The sequence below is a fragment of the Rhipicephalus sanguineus genome, chromosome 3 (assembly GCF_013339695.2).
Source record: "Rhipicephalus sanguineus isolate Rsan-2018 chromosome 3, BIME_Rsan_1.4, whole genome shotgun sequence".
NCBI lineage: Eukaryota > Metazoa > Arthropoda > Arachnida > Ixodida > Ixodidae > Rhipicephalus > Rhipicephalus sanguineus.
This window is the reverse complement of record NC_051178.1, coordinates 9573557-9590862: the sequence shown is the minus strand read 5'-3', so window position 1 is coordinate 9590862 and position 17306 is coordinate 9573557. Positions and strand designations below refer to the sequence as shown.

General features: G+C 45.2%; 1 protein-coding gene across 1 annotated transcript; it reads left to right on the top strand.

Moving 5' to 3' along the window:
* The first annotated feature begins 12497 nt into the window (after positions 1-12497).
* On the top strand, positions 12498-13587 carry LOC119386446 (BEN domain-containing protein 5). The gene is made up of 4 exons (XM_037653738.2): positions 12498-12611; positions 12774-12912; positions 13207-13281; positions 13425-13587. Exons 1-4 carry the CDS (start codon positions 12546-12548, stop codon positions 13547-13549), a joined length of 405 nt encoding a protein of 134 aa, XP_037509666.2. The 5' UTR covers positions 12498-12545; the 3' UTR covers positions 13550-13587.
* The last annotated feature ends 3719 nt before the right edge of the window (positions 13588-17306 follow it).

Sequence of the window (17306 nt, the reverse complement as noted above, 5' to 3'; positions counted from 1 at the left end):
TCAAAGCCAAGGTCAGGCTGCATGGCGTACCAGTTGTTGTTGCCGCAATCACTACTTTTTGTTTTCTAATGCTGAAAATCGACTTGTTCATTTGTAGAAACACTCAAGCACTGGGGACAAGAAAAAGAAGTCAGCACTGCTGAAGTGGAGAAAAATATTTCAAGAATTCTGGCGGAAAAGATTCAAGATCTTCTGAAGGCAAAGCTGCGCAAGCAGATATTTGATGAAGCTGCAAAAGCACAATAAATTACGGTTTAACGCCAATGTGGAATGCTGTTAGCATGGCACAGGGACTCTTAGTGTGTGATTTACACATAAGCACTGGCTTACTAATCGAATGGCAGTGCAATCAGGATGAAAGTTATGTGCTTTTCAACCCTAAATTTACCATGAAGTGTGTAGAAACATGCATTTGAGTTCGTGTGGGCGCCACCTTGTTGGTTGGAGATGTTCTCGATCTCAGTGAGTAACAAGTCTGCCGAATGTATGCAATCCTGAGCTGGAACCAGTAGCTGCTGGTTTCAGATACTGGCCTCGGCTACTGGTTCCATCACCTACTGGTCCCATCACCTACTGGTTCCATCACCTACTGGTTCCATCACCTACTGGTCCCATCACCTACTGGTCCCATCACCTACTGGGAATGTGCTAATAAACCATCACTACTGGAACCAGCAGGAAACCAGCAGGAAATTTTCACCTGGGGCCGCAGACATGAACGACAAAGTTACACGACTCCGTCAGAGCAGTAACGTTGACGTTGACGCATAACCTGAAAAAAAAACGGAAAAAAAGAAACGGGAGGAATCGAACTGACGATCTGCAGCCTTAACACTCCATGGAGAGCGGCCCAACCAACTATACGCCATGAACGCTTTTTTTTTTTAATGCGAAGCATTTCTTAGCGAACCTCTGGCACTTTGGGCGTTTCTATCTGCGTATCTATCTATCTATCTATCTATCTATCTAGCCGCCTACGTCTGGGTGCTCTCATGATCGCCTCCTAAACCTAGTGTGGACCAAAATTGGCATGGGAGGGTAAGAGGATTTGACAAATATGATTTTCCGGTCATGACGTGAATAATGTGAAAATCATCTCGCGTACGTCATCAAACCCTTTCTACTAGACACGTGTGGCACATATATATACCCGTTTGCCACGGGCCGCGGTGTACGGGTATGCGCATCGTGATTGACAGTTTATATGGTGATTGACAGTTTATATCTACCCAGGAACGGCGAGAACAGACATTGGTAACTTAAATGCGAGAGCGTTAAGAAAAACCAACATCGGCAGCGTTGACTTGACCGAATGGAAAGAATGAAAATTAGGATCCCAGCAGGAATCGAGCCCAAGCATTCTGCGTGGCAATCAGGTATTCTACCACTGAGCCACGCCAAGTCTACGAACTGGTTTGGAAAAACAGCCTACGCAGGCGTAATATCGGTGCAACGTCACTAGTGGTTGTGGTGCTTGCAACCTAATTTTACAAGAAAGCAATGAGCACTACATGATACTCCTACGATGTGTACTCCTACGATACAGGCGTCATATCAGATTAACGTGTGTGGTTCCAGCGTTGGCTCCGCTTTTATAGCAGTCCAATAAACATCACATTTGTATTCCTATGATTCATCAAGCTATATTGAAGCATTGCTCGACCCCGGAGGAATACATTATCGAAAATTACATATGATATCCACCATCACCACATCGTAAAGTGCACTTCGTCCGCCAGAGTGACGCAGTGTCCTCTTCATTTCTTAGCTGGGCGCTGGCCTCATGCTGAGCGAGGATGATGCCAGATTGATTGACAGCCGCTTTGTAGACTAGGCAACGTAGGCCACATACGCCCATTTAGTCTGTGAATATGACAAGCGCCATCCACTGACGTTGGCTTACGTAGCACTATCCAGGCCTACCCGCCTCGACGGCCTATACCTCACCAACGCGAAGGGTGGCTTCAGGTTCCGACATGTCGCCGGCTTTAGCGACTCACAATTTGTCGACGAAATGACCGAGGCACCCACAAATTCCAACAGCTCTACTATACCACATACATCACTACACATGGACCCCTCGTCACCGTGATCACGACCGGATCCTATAACAAGTCATGACAGCTGCTGCTGCGATGTGATTGACTGAAGCTGTTTTGGAGCAGGTTTTTGGGGCAGCAAAAAGTGGGTTTTGGAGCAGGTAAAAGGGCTTTTGGAGCAGCCAAAAATGCGTTTGGGAGCAGGGAAAACAGCTTTTGGAGCAGCTAAAAGCTCACTGCCAGGTGGAAAAATGAACTGTGTGAAGAAACACAGTCAAATAAGGAAGAACTCTTTTGAAATAAAAGGTTCTGTCCAATAATGGGTGTTTGCATAACACCACTGGATCACCTAACGGCCCCGTAACCATAAATATTGGCGTTGCGGTCTTATAATGGCTTAATGCGGTCAAACAAACAACGCAGGTAGGGTTTCCCAACTACAGTAGAATCTCGGTGATGTAATCTGAAGGGGGAGCGACAATATTCGTATCACCCAAAATTTCGTATCATCAAAAAACTAGCAAAACCTGTTATCAAACCACGATATACGAACAAAACATTTATTTCCGTCAAAAGAACTCGCGTACGCCTTTCTGGGACACACGTGAACGGACCAATAAGGGACGGCGCAGCTGGCTGTCGCGAAAGTGCACGTCAAAGCTTCGCATGAGGCCAACTGAAAACTAAGTGAAGTCCGCTCCACCATAGTGACAAGCGAAGATCGACACGAACGCCGAAAGGCTTCGTGCCTGGGGCATAAGCAGAAATTTAGGAGGAGGAGGAATGAACTTAATATTATTGAGACCAGCAATTTGTTTGGCTGGGCCTAGGCCTCCCACGTGGGGACGTCGAGGTCTTGCCTCTCCGCCGCCTCGCGGGCCTGCTGGGTCGCCCAAAGCTGGTCGTCGAAGTGGGAGCTGCGCAGGGCGGCATGCCATCTCGACGAGAGGGTCTCGGTGTTAACGGACGGGTACTGGTGTTTACACTCCCACAGCATATGCGGGAGCGAAGCGACCTGGGTCTTGCATACCTTACAGGTGTGGTTAGGATAAATGTCTGGGTATATCTTGTGGTATCGATGTAGTGACGGGTACGTGTTTGTCTGTAACAGGCGGAGGGTGGTTGCCTGCGCTCTGTTTAGTTTGTGATGAGGGGTGGGGAAGGTTCTTCTTTCAAGGTAAAATGCTTTGGTGATGTCGTTGTAGCTGGTGAGGCGATCGCGTTCCGCGGGTACACCTGCGCTGTCTCCGGCACGGTTGACCAGGCCTCGTGCTACGGAGTGTGCGACCTCTATAAGGTTGGTGAGATGCGGATGAACGTCGCCAGCATGTGCTGGAATCCAGACGAGCGTGATTTGGTTATCTGCTGAGTGAGGGGCGTGGTGTAAGAGGCGTAATGCTTGCTGTGAGATGCGGCCTTTTATATAGTTGTTGATTGCCGTGCGGGAGTCGCTCACGATGGTGTCGCAGTCTGGGTCGAGGGCGGCCAGGGCGATGGCCACCTCTTCGGCAGTCTCAGCGTTCTGGGTTACGATGCTGGCAGCGTGTCTGAGCGAGCCGCCTTGGGTGGTAGCCGCTGCGAAGCGGTGCCCGTCTTGATATTCAGCTGCATCGACAAAAATGACGCCTGTGGTGTCGCCGTAAGCTTTGATGAGGGAGGCGGCCCGTGCCTTCCGCCGTTCCAATTGTTGTATTCAGGGTGCATGTTTTTGGGGATGGGGTCGGCATGTAGCCAAGCCCGGATACATCCTGGGATTGGGTGTTTGTCTCCGTGCTGGCGGTGGTAGGTGATGCCGAGTTTAGTCAGAATGTGCCGACCCGTTTCTGTGAGGGTGAGGCGCTCCAGATGAGCCTGACGCTGCGCTTCGATTATTTCTTCGAGGGTGTTATGGAGTCCTAATTGGAGAAGAAGTTCTGTGCTGGTGTTGTTTGGTAGTCCGAGGGCAAGCTTGTAGGCTCCGCGAATGATGATGTCCAGCTTAGTTTTTTCTGCTTTGTACCAGGTATGGAAGGCAGCGACGTACGTGATGTGGCAGATAACGAACGAGTGAACGAGGCGGATGAGGCTTTCTTCCTTCATGCCCTGCCTTCCCAGTCAAAAAAAGTTAATGGGTCCAATTGGTCATACCAGTTTCTAGCAATTGGTCCCAAATGGGATTAATTGGAAACCAACTGGAATGCCGCACTCCAATTGGAAAGACCAATTGGACCTCACAGTTCCAATTGGTCATTCCAGTTGGTCCACCTTTTGCCATTTGGTCTCCCAATTGGAATGCTTGTTGGTCCAATTGGTTGCACACATTCCAATTGGAAAACAATTGGAACAGAGCATTCCAATTGGCCTCCCAATTGGAATGCTTGTTGGTCCAATTGGTTGTACAACTCCAATTGGGTAGACCTATTGGACGTTTTTCTTCCGATTAAAATTTGTTTGATATATATAAAACTTGGTATTTGTTATTAAAATGGCAACTTAAATCGCTATAGGTCGGGGCAGAATTCCAGGCTCAATGAGTCGTCATAATAATTTTTATCTATTCCATTCAATTGAGCCATGTATGCACATTCTGAATTGAAACCTTCATCAGGCTGTGCCCCAAGTTGCAGTTTTAGGCCATTTATGTTCCTTACAAGCTACTTTTTTTTCTAGATTTGTGGTATTTATTATAAGGTACATTCTAACTCAAAACAGTGGGACAGTAATAGCATTAAGTTAACAGCGTTTTGAATGTGGTGCAATTAAAAATGCGGCTAGCTCTGCTGGTTTGTGTGACCTACAGCTGTGCTCGTAGAAGCTGTACCTTCAATCTCCTGCAGAGCAAATGCCTGGACGAAAATAGGCCCATTGCTACAAGCAAGCCTCATCGCTTGTTTTAATTATTTCTTTTCTTGGGTATTTTGTGTAGACATAGCAATGCTCACTCACATGGATATGAGATTAACGATTCCTGTTAGTGCACAAAGGGTGTAGTGCAAATGGAGTGTAAAAATCTGGCAGATCCCACGCATTGTGGGAATCAGTCGTATGAAGCAGTAAGCATGCGTCAACCAATGCCGGATTTTCTGCTTTCAGCCTTAAGCGTTATGAGGTGGATCGATGTCTTTGTGTGATTTAGTAGCTCTGCGCATATCGTGGACTTACCAGGCATGTCGAGTACACTGGCACCTGAAGGGTAGCTTATGGCCCGACATAACTTTGGTGCTCACATTGCAACTTACATGTCAGTTTCATCGCCACGAAGTGCACACTATGGAGCAATGATGTGCATATCTACAGACAAGTGCAACGCTTGAATATAGCTAGCAGTTATAAGTGCACATATGTAAAATTAATCACAGTGATATAATAAATAGGATAGGCAACTCTGCAACCACAATTAGCTTTGTCCTGACAGAAGGATTGTACAGGGTATTTTTCCAAAGCAGTTTGAAGCAGCGACTCTGTGGAAACTGCCATGCAGAATGCCAGTGTTTGATTCGGGCTAGAGCCATGATTTTTGTTCTTTGATGCCATCTGGATAATTCACCTATCAATGAAACGGGCTCATTCACGCTGTTTGTTAAGATTTCCAAAGTCTGGGATGATATAGACTATGAACCACTTATAGCACTTAACCGCATACCATGGGTATGTGCCACACGACTGGTGGAAAGGATTTCATGATGCATGCCTCAGGGAAGTCGCGTTAAGTCATGGCCTGCAGATTGTGTTCATCATACATTGAAGTGCTCCTGTGCCGATTTTGATATATACCAAGAGACAACCACAAGAACACAAAGACGTAAGCGGCTAGATAGATAGAAACAGTCAAAGTGCCTTTGGTTCACTAAAATGACTCGCATTTAACATATATTTCAAAGTTTAGAAGAAATACCATTTCCTAGTGCAAAATGAAGCAGGTTCACTGGAAGAGGACTCAACTCCTGAAAAATGTATGAGAAATGCATGCCACTAATGGCAGCAGTGCAAGCATTTGAGATTAGTCTGGACATATTTTAATAGATACACTATGCAACCTCTTTCTGCACAGTAGTGTTCTTGAAATTAATGAAAGCACAGCAGCATAATCTTACTGCTGTTTGCATAACAGAAGACAACCAAGCATTTCAGAGAAGTTCACGGCGTTCCACTGCAATATGTTTATTAAAATGGGCAAAAATACAGCAAGTCCAGGCATAAGGACACACAAACAAAACACAAAAATAACATGCATGCAATATATGTACATATGTAAAAAATCATACACAAATGGACAAAATTTATACATAGCTGCATTTGAAATGAAATGACAAATTTACAGTGCACATAAAATTTCACAAGGCACAGCAACTTGAATGACATATGCCACTCTGACAAGACTGAATGATTGATACGCACTGCACAAGTGCACACTGGGCACGAGGTGTTTGCATCTAGGCAACTTTGGCAATTTTAAGAGGTCAATGGATCCCCATGAAGTTTGCTGGTTAGAAATTTCTTTCACGTGACCTGAAGTTCCTGCACATGCATGGTTTTTGTTTTACATGCGTTCGTTTTTGTTTCAATAAACTTCAATTGTTAGACTGTGCTCATACTGTGTCTTCAGTCTTGTGAGATGTCGTGTTCGCGATGATTTTCCAAGTAATGCAAGTTTCAATGTACGGTCACTCACACCAGTGTGATTAGAGCTGCAATAGTGCTCACGTGCAGAAAACCCAGCTTGTACTGCTGGTATTTCGCATTTTTGGATGCCACAAAGGCATGGCTTTCATTATATATCAAGAGAACAATGAGCAGTCACTGTACCTCCTTATGTGATGAACAAATGCACCAGTTATTGCTTTGCACTATCACCAGCACTCTTCCAAAGAAAATGAGCAAATGAGGAAAGCAGTGTTCCATAATCTCTTAGTGACTATATCAACTGCTTCCTCGAAAAGGGCTAAAACACCTAAAATAGCTCGCTAAAATCAGTGGTTGGGGGCTACCCTTGATTTTCATGTTGCAGCGAGATGTGCTGCTTTGGGTTACCAGCATTCTCAAACAACTGACTCATGTGGCGGCGGGTCAAATGCAAATGGTGATTTATGGATGTTGAATTAATCGAAATTGCATCTGCTTATCCTGACAGTTCCAAAGACATAAGTCCTAAGATATCGACACACAGACACTGAAGGCCCATAAATCGGCAGCATCTGCCAGCTCTTCACCATTTAAATGCGACGCATCTCTTGCTCAGGGGTATGCAACGTGGCGTGGTGATCCGCACGCGCCGTGGTAGTCTGCACTCGCACTATGCATGCGCACCTCTCCTCCTTCCCTACCTCCGACAGCTGCGCATTACTCTCTCCACTTCTCTACCAGCACCTGCTTGCGCTTCTCCTGCATTTTCGCTTCTGCTTTCACGGTGCATGCGCTACTCTCCTCCTCTAAGCGGTTAGAGCGCAGCGCGCGTTCAGCGCAGCGCTTGCTTTGGTTGACTCCGCTTGACTCCATTGGTGCTTCCGATGAAGCGTGATGGAAGCAACAGTCCCATCAGTGAGTGGGCTGACGCAAGCACGCGTCAGCATCAGCCCAATTGCGTCCACTCAAGACAAAGCTGCGAAGCGAAGGGCAGCGAACTACCATTCACGGCACATGCATTGATCATGTCTTCACCAATTTCAAGATCCACCCACTGCACCAAGATCCCCTGACGGTTCACTTCAGCGACCACAAAGCCATCGTCATCAAAGCAAAGTACACACCTCAAGTACTAGACGGTGCTCAATAAAGACATTCGTTAACCGTTTCACCTTCGCCTACAACGTTAATAACGATCCAAGGTCGGTAACATGCCCAATGAACGCTAACGGAACGCGATCATGCAAGTGCTCCGGCTTCGCATCGCCTCATGGTCCCCTTTAGCGGGAGATGGTGTAATTTTTTTTGTCCTCCGTACAGGACTGACCGCATGTTTCACACGCCCTCCCACCCAGTGCACACGAAGGAGTGCTGCTCAGTCGGGTTACGGTTTAATTTTTGCATTTGTTTACTTATTTAAAATTATGTGCATACTTTCTAGGCCATTCTACTATCAGACCTGTGTCAGGAGCATCTAGGGAACATAGAACTGTCGAACAAGAAGACTACAGAGAAAGGGTGCTGGGAGGTGCACATACGTATGAAACATTTTCCAAATTGATTAATACACTAACACTTCTTATTTCTAGAGGCTGAATAATTACTGCCGGCGACTCTTTGAATAGCACTTTTTGCACATGGTTTACAGTCACCAAGTCATAATTTACTGGTCGGCACCGAAGTTTCCGGACACATATGGATGTGTTATCACCACTCAAAATGATCTTTTCAATAATGGCAAATGACCCATCCAAGAGTTGAATAACTGAACTATTAGTCTTCTTCTTTGACGCGTATGAGCAGTCTGTCAGGATTGAACCATTTACCATCATTCTTCTGTACTGTACAGAAGGTGGTGGGATTTCTTGCTCAGGCAATGAACAGGCTGGTGGAATAGGAATACCACTTCCAAAGAAACGGGTGCCATCACTGCTGCTTTTGCTTTTGTGTGTGACTTTGGCATCAAAAGAATTGCAGTACTGCACCACGCTAGGGCTGACAGCCAGATCCTGCAGTTACATCACAGTATTTTCAATTTCCAGAACTCTGCACAGCTGATGGGGAATCCCATTTGCAGCTTTGATAGCTTCCTTGAGGCTCCCATTTCCCGATTCAAATGGAAACGCAGAGTGTGCCCACAGGGGTCCCCAGTCACGAATACTCTTTACAATATGCGTCAACTGGTGCATATTATACGTCATAAAAGCTTTTCCAAAATGCATTTCTGAACGCACATGAAATTCTAACAACAGTTTCTCAGCTCTAGTCAGCTCAGAAGTTTCTATACTGCACTGCAGCATAATATGCAAAGCTTCAACCATGCATGCCCAGTGCTGAAGGTATCTTCTGTCAAGAATGCCATCAAGTACTGGGATGCTGTAGTACAATATCCAATTTTCCAGCTCTTTCGCCTTCCACCATTTCCGCTCCTTCGTTGGTCTTGGCAATCTTTTCACATCCTTTGGTGGCCTGATAGCCATAAGCCTCTCATCGATTGTGTGTTGCTTGCGGCTTAGAGAGTAAGCACAACCAGAAGACTCTAACCATAAATCTAAGAATTGTCGTCCTACTCCAAGTAAAATACAATGCATGTAATCAGGAACAAATCCTGCTACAATGTGAAAATAAGGCAGGCTGATCAATGGAGATGCCGTTTTTACACCATGAACGGTCACTCCTTGCCTAACTGCAGTTGTCATGTCTTCAACCATCTGGCTCTCTGTACGCTCAGTGGGGTTAACTGGCTGAACAGGGTACTTTGTTGAACCACCAGCTCGTTCACCTTTCTGTAAACACCAGTTACACCCAAAATAACCATTAAATTGAGTGACACTTTGCATAGGTGCCCTGGCAACCGAGTCAACCGCACAACAAATGCAATAAGCTTTAAATGTCTGAAGTTGCCCCTTTTGCTCCAAGACAAAGCCACTTTCGCTAAGCTGGCTCATTTGCTTAACAAATGTGCTCTGAAAAAGCTCCATGTTTGGCTTCTCCTTCCAGAACCACAATGCTGCAAGCACAAGTTTTGACATTCTCTGCTCAGCCGGAACCTCATTTACAATTAGCTGAATAGGCCAAATGGACGTGCCACTTGACTTAAAAAGTGGTGTGCCATCAGCATTTAATGTGAAGCTGATTCTGGGCCCACACTGCTGTGTTGCAGCTGCAAAATTGCGGTACATTTCGCCATCATACAGATCACCCAATGAGCCATCATGGTTAAGTGGTTTTGTTAAGTGAAGAAGTGTACAGTCTTTCAACAATCTTTGCAACTGTGATTCCACATCAAGAGTCACAAAAAAAGGCATATCAGATAAACTAGAAACACTAGTTTTGTGTCCGCACTTTGTGCAGTGAAAAGAGGCATTTGTTTCAGCATTTTCTATGTGTGTGAAGCATTTGGGGCAAAAACAATAATATGTCATTGTTGTGCCTGTTTTGCTCAAAAGTTTGGAGAGCTGGTAACGTGAATGAGGCAATATTGGTCGTTCTAAAATTCTGTTGATAAGGTCTAAGATGCTGGTCAGCCCTGCGAATGATGAATTATTTTTGACAGCGTGCTTCAGCACCATGAGGAGAATATCGCCTCTAGACAGAACCACTCTTTCAGTCACAACATCGGTAAATAACTCACCAAAAAGCGACTTGCCACCATGACCAGGCGCTGTGGGACTGTTAGGCATTTGCTGCGGAAAGGAGAAAAGAAATAGTCACTCAAAATGAAGCAGGTGCCCAGCCATCAACATTTACAGTCGAAGTTAGACTATAAAGCAGGACAATAAATCAAGACCCCAAAAGGAGCCAGAAAGCCAGAGCTATTAGGCATGTCTTAACTGAACACTAAGCAGGTAATATTAAATAAATGATTTTGTAACCTACTGTATGGACCAACCAAATCAATATGTTACTAAAGAAAATTTGACAAGCATGAAGCAGTAAACTTGTGCTAAAGCGTTTATTCTAAATGGAAAACAGTTGCTGTGCTTAGTTTTCAGCTTTAAAGGGGCCCTGCAACGCTTTTTTTAGCATGGTCAGAAAATGCTGCCGATCAGTAGTCCAGGCTCCCGAGACAAACATTATAGTGCGGCACATGGTCTAGAATTTACAATTAATTCTCAGTCAGCTAGAAATTGATCCCCCTTCTCTCTACAAATGATGCCATATACCCAAATTTTTGCACCATATACCCACATCCACAGCGATTGGCTGATTTGCTGCATAGTTACTGTGGCCGCTGCGATATGCTGCCACGTACCCCCAAGCGCACTCGCGATCATGCTGAAATTAAGCCGCGTGTTCGAAGAAAAACAAGAAAAGAAGGTGCTCAAGGTCATGACCCGCGCTGACGAAGGGTCGCATCTTTTTGCCCCTTGTCATTCCCCTCCCTCCAAAGCTTTCAGTGTGCTTGCTGGCACGAAAGGAGAGAGAAAGCGCTTGAAGCATACGACAAATACGTTTTTTGGTTTTGTGTGCAGCGTCCTGCAAAAAAGCCCTCTGGCCCAAGGCAGGAGCTATTGGACATGTTAAAAAAAAAAAACTGACGACATCCAGCAAAGGGAGGAAGCTGCTTTAAAGAAGCAGAAAAAGAGGCCAACATATGACGATAGGGGTGGCCTAGTCACTGAGCTGAAGTACAAGGTACAGAGACTTGAAGGCCTTGTGGAAAGAAAGTGCAAAAAAATTGAGGAACTGCGAAACAAAAACGAAGAGTTGGAGCAGGAGGCCATGAAGCTGAGGCAGCTAAACATGAGGCTGCAGGAAAGAATGCTGACAGCCATAGATGAAGGCAAAGGTATGGAATTCAGCTTTCTGTAGTTTTGTGGCTTCTGTGGCTGCTACATGGACTTATTTGTAATTTGTATGCCAGTAGTATAGCCAGCAATTTTTTTTTGGAGGGGGGGGGGGACTCAACTATACTTTATGTACGTTCATGCATGCATTTGTATGTGTGCCTATATTGCCAAACTGAAATGTTGGGGCGGGGCTTTGAACACCCCCTGGCCCTCCCCCTGGCTGCGCCAGTGGTGTAAGCATTGCCTCTGCCTAGATTATTTTGTTTAAATTATAGGTTTCTTTCAAATTAAAGCTTCCTTACAATTTCAAATCATAAAATTAAACAAGGGGAGATGTTTGTGCATACCATGTTTACACATTTATAAAATAAGGGGAGAGTTTGCCTTCGTAGAATTGTAAGAAAATTATACAAAAAGGTATTACAGGTATAACATGAGCTCGCCATACAATGTTGGAGAGCTTTTCTTCCAACCAGTGGTGACGATCTTGCATAGGACCACAAAAGGCTTTTCAAGTCGGCAGAGCATGAAAGAACTTGTCACCCAATAATTAGATGCTCATTTATGCCAAGACACCACTGATTATGGGTTTCCAATTTCTTTGGACAGTTTATTGCCTTATTTTTAAGCAGATAATTTGTACTGTGTTTTCTTCATCATGTTTTACCAGGCAGTGGTTGCATGTGCAAAACATTGCACAGACCCAACACGTTGCCATTGTCATTTAGAGTGCTCTGTGAAGCTGCTTTGAAAAAAGAAAAATAAGTAAGTGCCGTTATATTTGTAGCTTGGTTCCACATTTAATATGAGGTGTGTTCTCAAATTGTTAGTTACAAAAACAAAACAAAAAATTAAAAACTCTTGTACAGTACAGTACTTGCCTTTGGTACAATTTCTTTCTTGGATGTAGCGATATTTTGGATGTGAGCCTTTATATTGAAACTCATTTGCTTTAAATATTGATTCCTGACTATGCTGTCATCTTAAAGTGACCGAGTTCTGCTGTTTGTAATGAGCCATGCTTCGTGTTGATGATGCAGGCTACAGTAGAGCTTCGTGCTCCACTAAGAGCAGACCAGACCACTCGACGAGGGAAGTGGATATTGACAGCATGGACGTGATTCCTAGGGAGAAAACACCGCCACAGGATGATTACGCAAGAAAAGAGAATGCCATGGTAACGTGCACATCTGAAGGGCAGCCTCAGCAATTTTTAGTATTACGTACAGTTGTCATCATAAGTGAAATTTTCCTTGTGCTTGCCTAAACAGGAAATGCTGCTTTTTTAAATGGTTGTTAAAATGATTTTTTTTTTGCTGCAATACGTTTCCTGATGCAGGTGGACATTGGCGGTGGCCTTCAAATAAATTCTAGCGCATGGCACCACATTCAGGGCCATCAAAAGGATTCCCTTTTCGTTAAGGACCTCCTCCTGGGAATTTGGCCCAAGGACCAGCTGAAAAACCGCTCTTTGCAAGGTGTGTTTCTGTTCTATAGAATTCCTTGTACTTTCTTAACAGCGGAGCTGTTTAAGCCAGCTGTAATCTGTCCACCGTGAACAAAAATCCTCAGGTGGGTATGCGTCAAAGGAATTGGGCAAGCCCCACTATGAGTACAGCAGGTGCAAGTGTTAAATGAAAACTTCGCTTGACGAAGTGGAGCATGTGAAGCACGCAAGAGAAGTGAGGGGAATAAAGACATTACAAGATAGAAAGACTAGACAGAGAGAAAGATTGTGTTATAGTTAATCACCGTTCATTTGTGTCTTACAGGGAAGCGGTGTCCACGATTTCCCGATCGGCCTGCAAAGGCTCCACTGACACCTTGGAAAGTGGAAGTGATGCGTGGTAAGTGTTCATGCTTTTTATGATGTTTTGGTGCAAACTGTCTTTGGTCATTCTGCTTCAGACCGTAGTCTTATAGACTATTTTTGTTTAAAAATTGTTTCTTCGTACCAGTTAGTGAGGCCTTGTGAACTTTTTTGTTTTAGACTGTTACAGACGGAGACTGCAGCGCCAGGGGATTCCCGAAACCCTTATGCCTGCTGCACTCAAGCAGCTGAACCATTTCGTGGTTGAGAAGCTGGCAGACCTTGAGAGGCTGGCAAAACGGTGAGGTGCTGTTATAAATGTGTTTTGACTAATTTCAGGGAGGTTCTTTGTATGTAGTTTTTAAATTACATGCAGCCTGGTAAAGAAAGTGTTTAAAGCATCATACTGACTAAATGCCATGCCAGTGCATTTGCTTACATCTATGCAAAGTATCATGTGGAGAAAGCTAGTCTTGAGCTTGCAGCACATCAAGTTAACACTGTTTACTCAAATCTGAGCCAGCCCAGATTCTAGGCTGACCCCCTAATGTTTGAAGCCAGAAAAAACAAAAATGTTACCTCAAATGTAGGCTGAGCAGGAAAAAGAAATGTTACAGTGTGCACGAAACTCGTACAGAATATACAGTCAAACACAGATATATTGGGTGCGAGGTCCTCCACTAGAGACGTGGGCACTGTAGTCGTTATGACGTGCAGGGTTGGATCGCGTGATTCACGTTGCTCTGGTGAAGGGAAGTGGACGGTTCAACGCGTTGCTTTTAACCACGATTTCTGGTGTTTTCCGCTTTGAACAGCGTTGTTTTGTTCTCACTTCATGTGTGCGGACACCTAGACTTCACAATGCGGGAAAGTGCAGTCAAAGTTATCGGCAGCATGGTACTTTATGCTGCTCCATGCCACAGTGCGAGTCTAGCGTCAGCTTTCACTTTCACCGTTACCCTGCTTTGCAAGAGCGTGATACCACTGTCACCTGACATTCCTTTATTGTTATTTCCAGCTCATGGGGTTCCTTGCTTATAGAGGACGTCTGTACAATGAGCCCATCTAATGTGGAAGTGCTAGACTAATTGCATAAAGAAATTCCGATATATAATATGTGAAACGGCTGCTGTTCATGTTCATTGTTCTACATCTGTGCCTAGGCTCGCACAATTTGTGCAACCTGCACGTCAACTGAAGGCTGAATTAGCTATATTTGTTTCAAAACCGACTGTGGGTATGTCGCCCAAGTGACCAAACCAAGCTAATTTTCAGCCTTTGAGCCACTAATAGTTGCGTGTGAACATTGGCGTGCAGTGGTTGAGCTGCCTATGCAGTTTGTTTTTCCTGCTTCAAAAGCCACTTCTATCACTCCATTATAGCCACAGAGAACTTGTTCGTTTATTATGGTGTAACTACAACATAATTTACATACTTTGTGTGGAAGTGTGTAGGAATTGCTTTTTTTTCTTTTCTTTTTTTCTTTTTTTTTTGCAGCAAGTCTCTCCACCATCTGTTACAGCCAAGAACACAGATACATTCATAGTGTGCTTCAAGGGCAGCACCACAATATCTTTGCATCCTGTGTATATGTAACATTAGTGACGTGAACTTGTAACTTTCATGCACTTATGTATTTTCAACACTTTCAGGGAAAAGGACACAGGAAATTCCTAAGTGCGGCAAGGTGCAAGTTGAAGAATAAGGAGTACCTGATTTTTTGCTAGTCATTATAACTTTTACAATGCTTTTAAAGTAATAAATTATCGTAAAACAAGTACCTCCATTGTATGGTTTTTATTTGATGTGTGTGCATTACACATAATTCACAAATAAGCATACCAGACCATTTGTTCAGGATCAACATTTATTTTGTCCAATTTGCTATCATTTTTGCGTCAAAAATCTGGTGTACTCTTTGCCCATGTTTTTCAGCCAGTGGAAGAATATTCGGGTCAAGCTAGACCACCAGTTGTGCACGAGTGTACTTCAAATGGTTGACCAGTTGCGCACCACCTAGCTCTAACTGGATGACCATGTGTGTTCAACTGGCTAACCAATTGGGCACCAGTTGGCTCTAGCTGGGTGACCATATGTTTTCAACTGGTTAACCAGTTGGCTCTAACTGGATGACCATATGTGTTCAACTGGCTAACCAGTTGGACACCAGTTGGCTCTAACTGGGTGACCATATGGTTTCAACTGGTTAACCAGTTGGGCACCAGTTGGCTTCAACTGGATCACCATATGTGTTCAGCTGGCTAACCAATTGGGCACCAGTCACCTTCAACTGGATGACCATTTGGCTTGAACTGGATCACCATATGTTTTCAATAGGTTAACCATTTGGACACCCATTCACATTGACTGGTTGACCAGTTGGGCATCAATATGTTTAATTGGATGGCCATTTGTTTTCAACTGGCTAACCAATTGGGCACCAGTTAGGTTCAATTGATGACCAGTTGGCTTTAACTGGATGACCATATGTTTTCAACTGGTTGACCATTTCGACACCAATTTACATTGACTGGTTGACTAGGTGCACACCAGTTATCTATAATTGGTTGACCAATTGCGCACCATTTGGATTCAATTACGTCCAGTTAAATGCAATTGGAAAACCAATTGGCCACCGGTACTGCCCAAATGGTTTGCCAATTGGACGTAAACTGGTCTACCAATTGGATATAATTGGTGCGCTCTCAACTGGTGGCGAAATTCCAATTGGTCGAAAACCAATTGGTGGCAATTGGTATTTTTCCAATTGGACCCATTGACTTTTTTTGACTGGGTTCGGTTTGTCACCCGCTTTAACAGCCGCGACGTGTTGGCCGTCTGTCGGAGGATCTTGGAGATAGCCGTTGAGTTCGCACCGTTGGCTTCGATGGTCATGCCAAGGACCCGGATGGTGGAAACCACGGGTATGGTGCCACCGTTCCCTGTGTGAAGCTGGATTTCTTCGTAGTAGCGTTTGTGCGTAAAGCGTAGCGGTGGGCGTCCGCGGAGCGTTGGGCGATATAAGAGAAGCTCCGATTTGCTGGGCGAGCATCGCAGTCCCGTGCCTCGGAGATAAGTTTCGACGGTATCGATCGCGTTTTGCAGAGCGGTTTCGATTTCGCCGTCGCTGCCCTTCGCGGCCCAAATCGTAATGTCGTCGGCATAAATGGTGTGTTCAATACCGTCGATCTTCTGGAGTTCCTGTGCAAAACCGATCATGGCTAGATTGAACAACATTGGGGAGATGACGGAACCTTGCGGGGTGCCCGCGGCACCAAGAGCGAGTTCTTCCGACTGAATGTCCCCTGCCGAGAGGAACGCCCTTCTGTTGGATAGAAAGTCTCGAACGTAGTTATAGGTGCGCTCGCCAAGGCTGAGTAGTGATATGCGTTCGAGGATGGTGGAGTGCGCGACGTTATCGAAGGCGCGCTCGAGGTCGAGTCCCAAGATCGCCTTCGTGTGTCGGGATTTGCCATCGAGGATTTGGTGTTTGAGTAGAAGCATGGCATCTTGGGTTGAGAGGTGCGCCCTGAAGCCGATGATCGAGTGGGGGTAGGCGGTAGTGTCTTCAAGATAAAAGTTTATACGGTTAAGGAGGGCGTGCTCCTAACTTTGCCTACTCCCGATGTTAACGAAATGGGACGGAGATTGGCCAGGCTGGACGGCTTGCCAGGTTTTGGAATGAGGATTACCTTGGCCGTTTTTCCATGATTGGGGAATGGATCCTTGGTGCCAGCAGTCATTGATGTACGCAGTCAGCTGTTCCACCGAAGGGTCGTCTAGGTTTCTTAGGGTTTTGTTGGTGACGCCGTCCAAACCGGGGGCTGAACGGCTGTTCAGCTTGTGCAGAGCAGCGTGTATCTCGGCCACGCTGAAGTCCTCATCGAGGGTCGCGTTCGTGGACCCCGCATACGGACCGTGAGTCCTTGCGGGACCAGAAGGGATGTACTTTTGGCATAAGGTTCTTGTTACGTGGTCCTGGCCGTGTGCCTTGGTTTCTGTGAATAGGAGTTTGGTGAGCTTGTCCTGTTGTTGTGAACGGGTATTGGTGTTGTCCAGGAG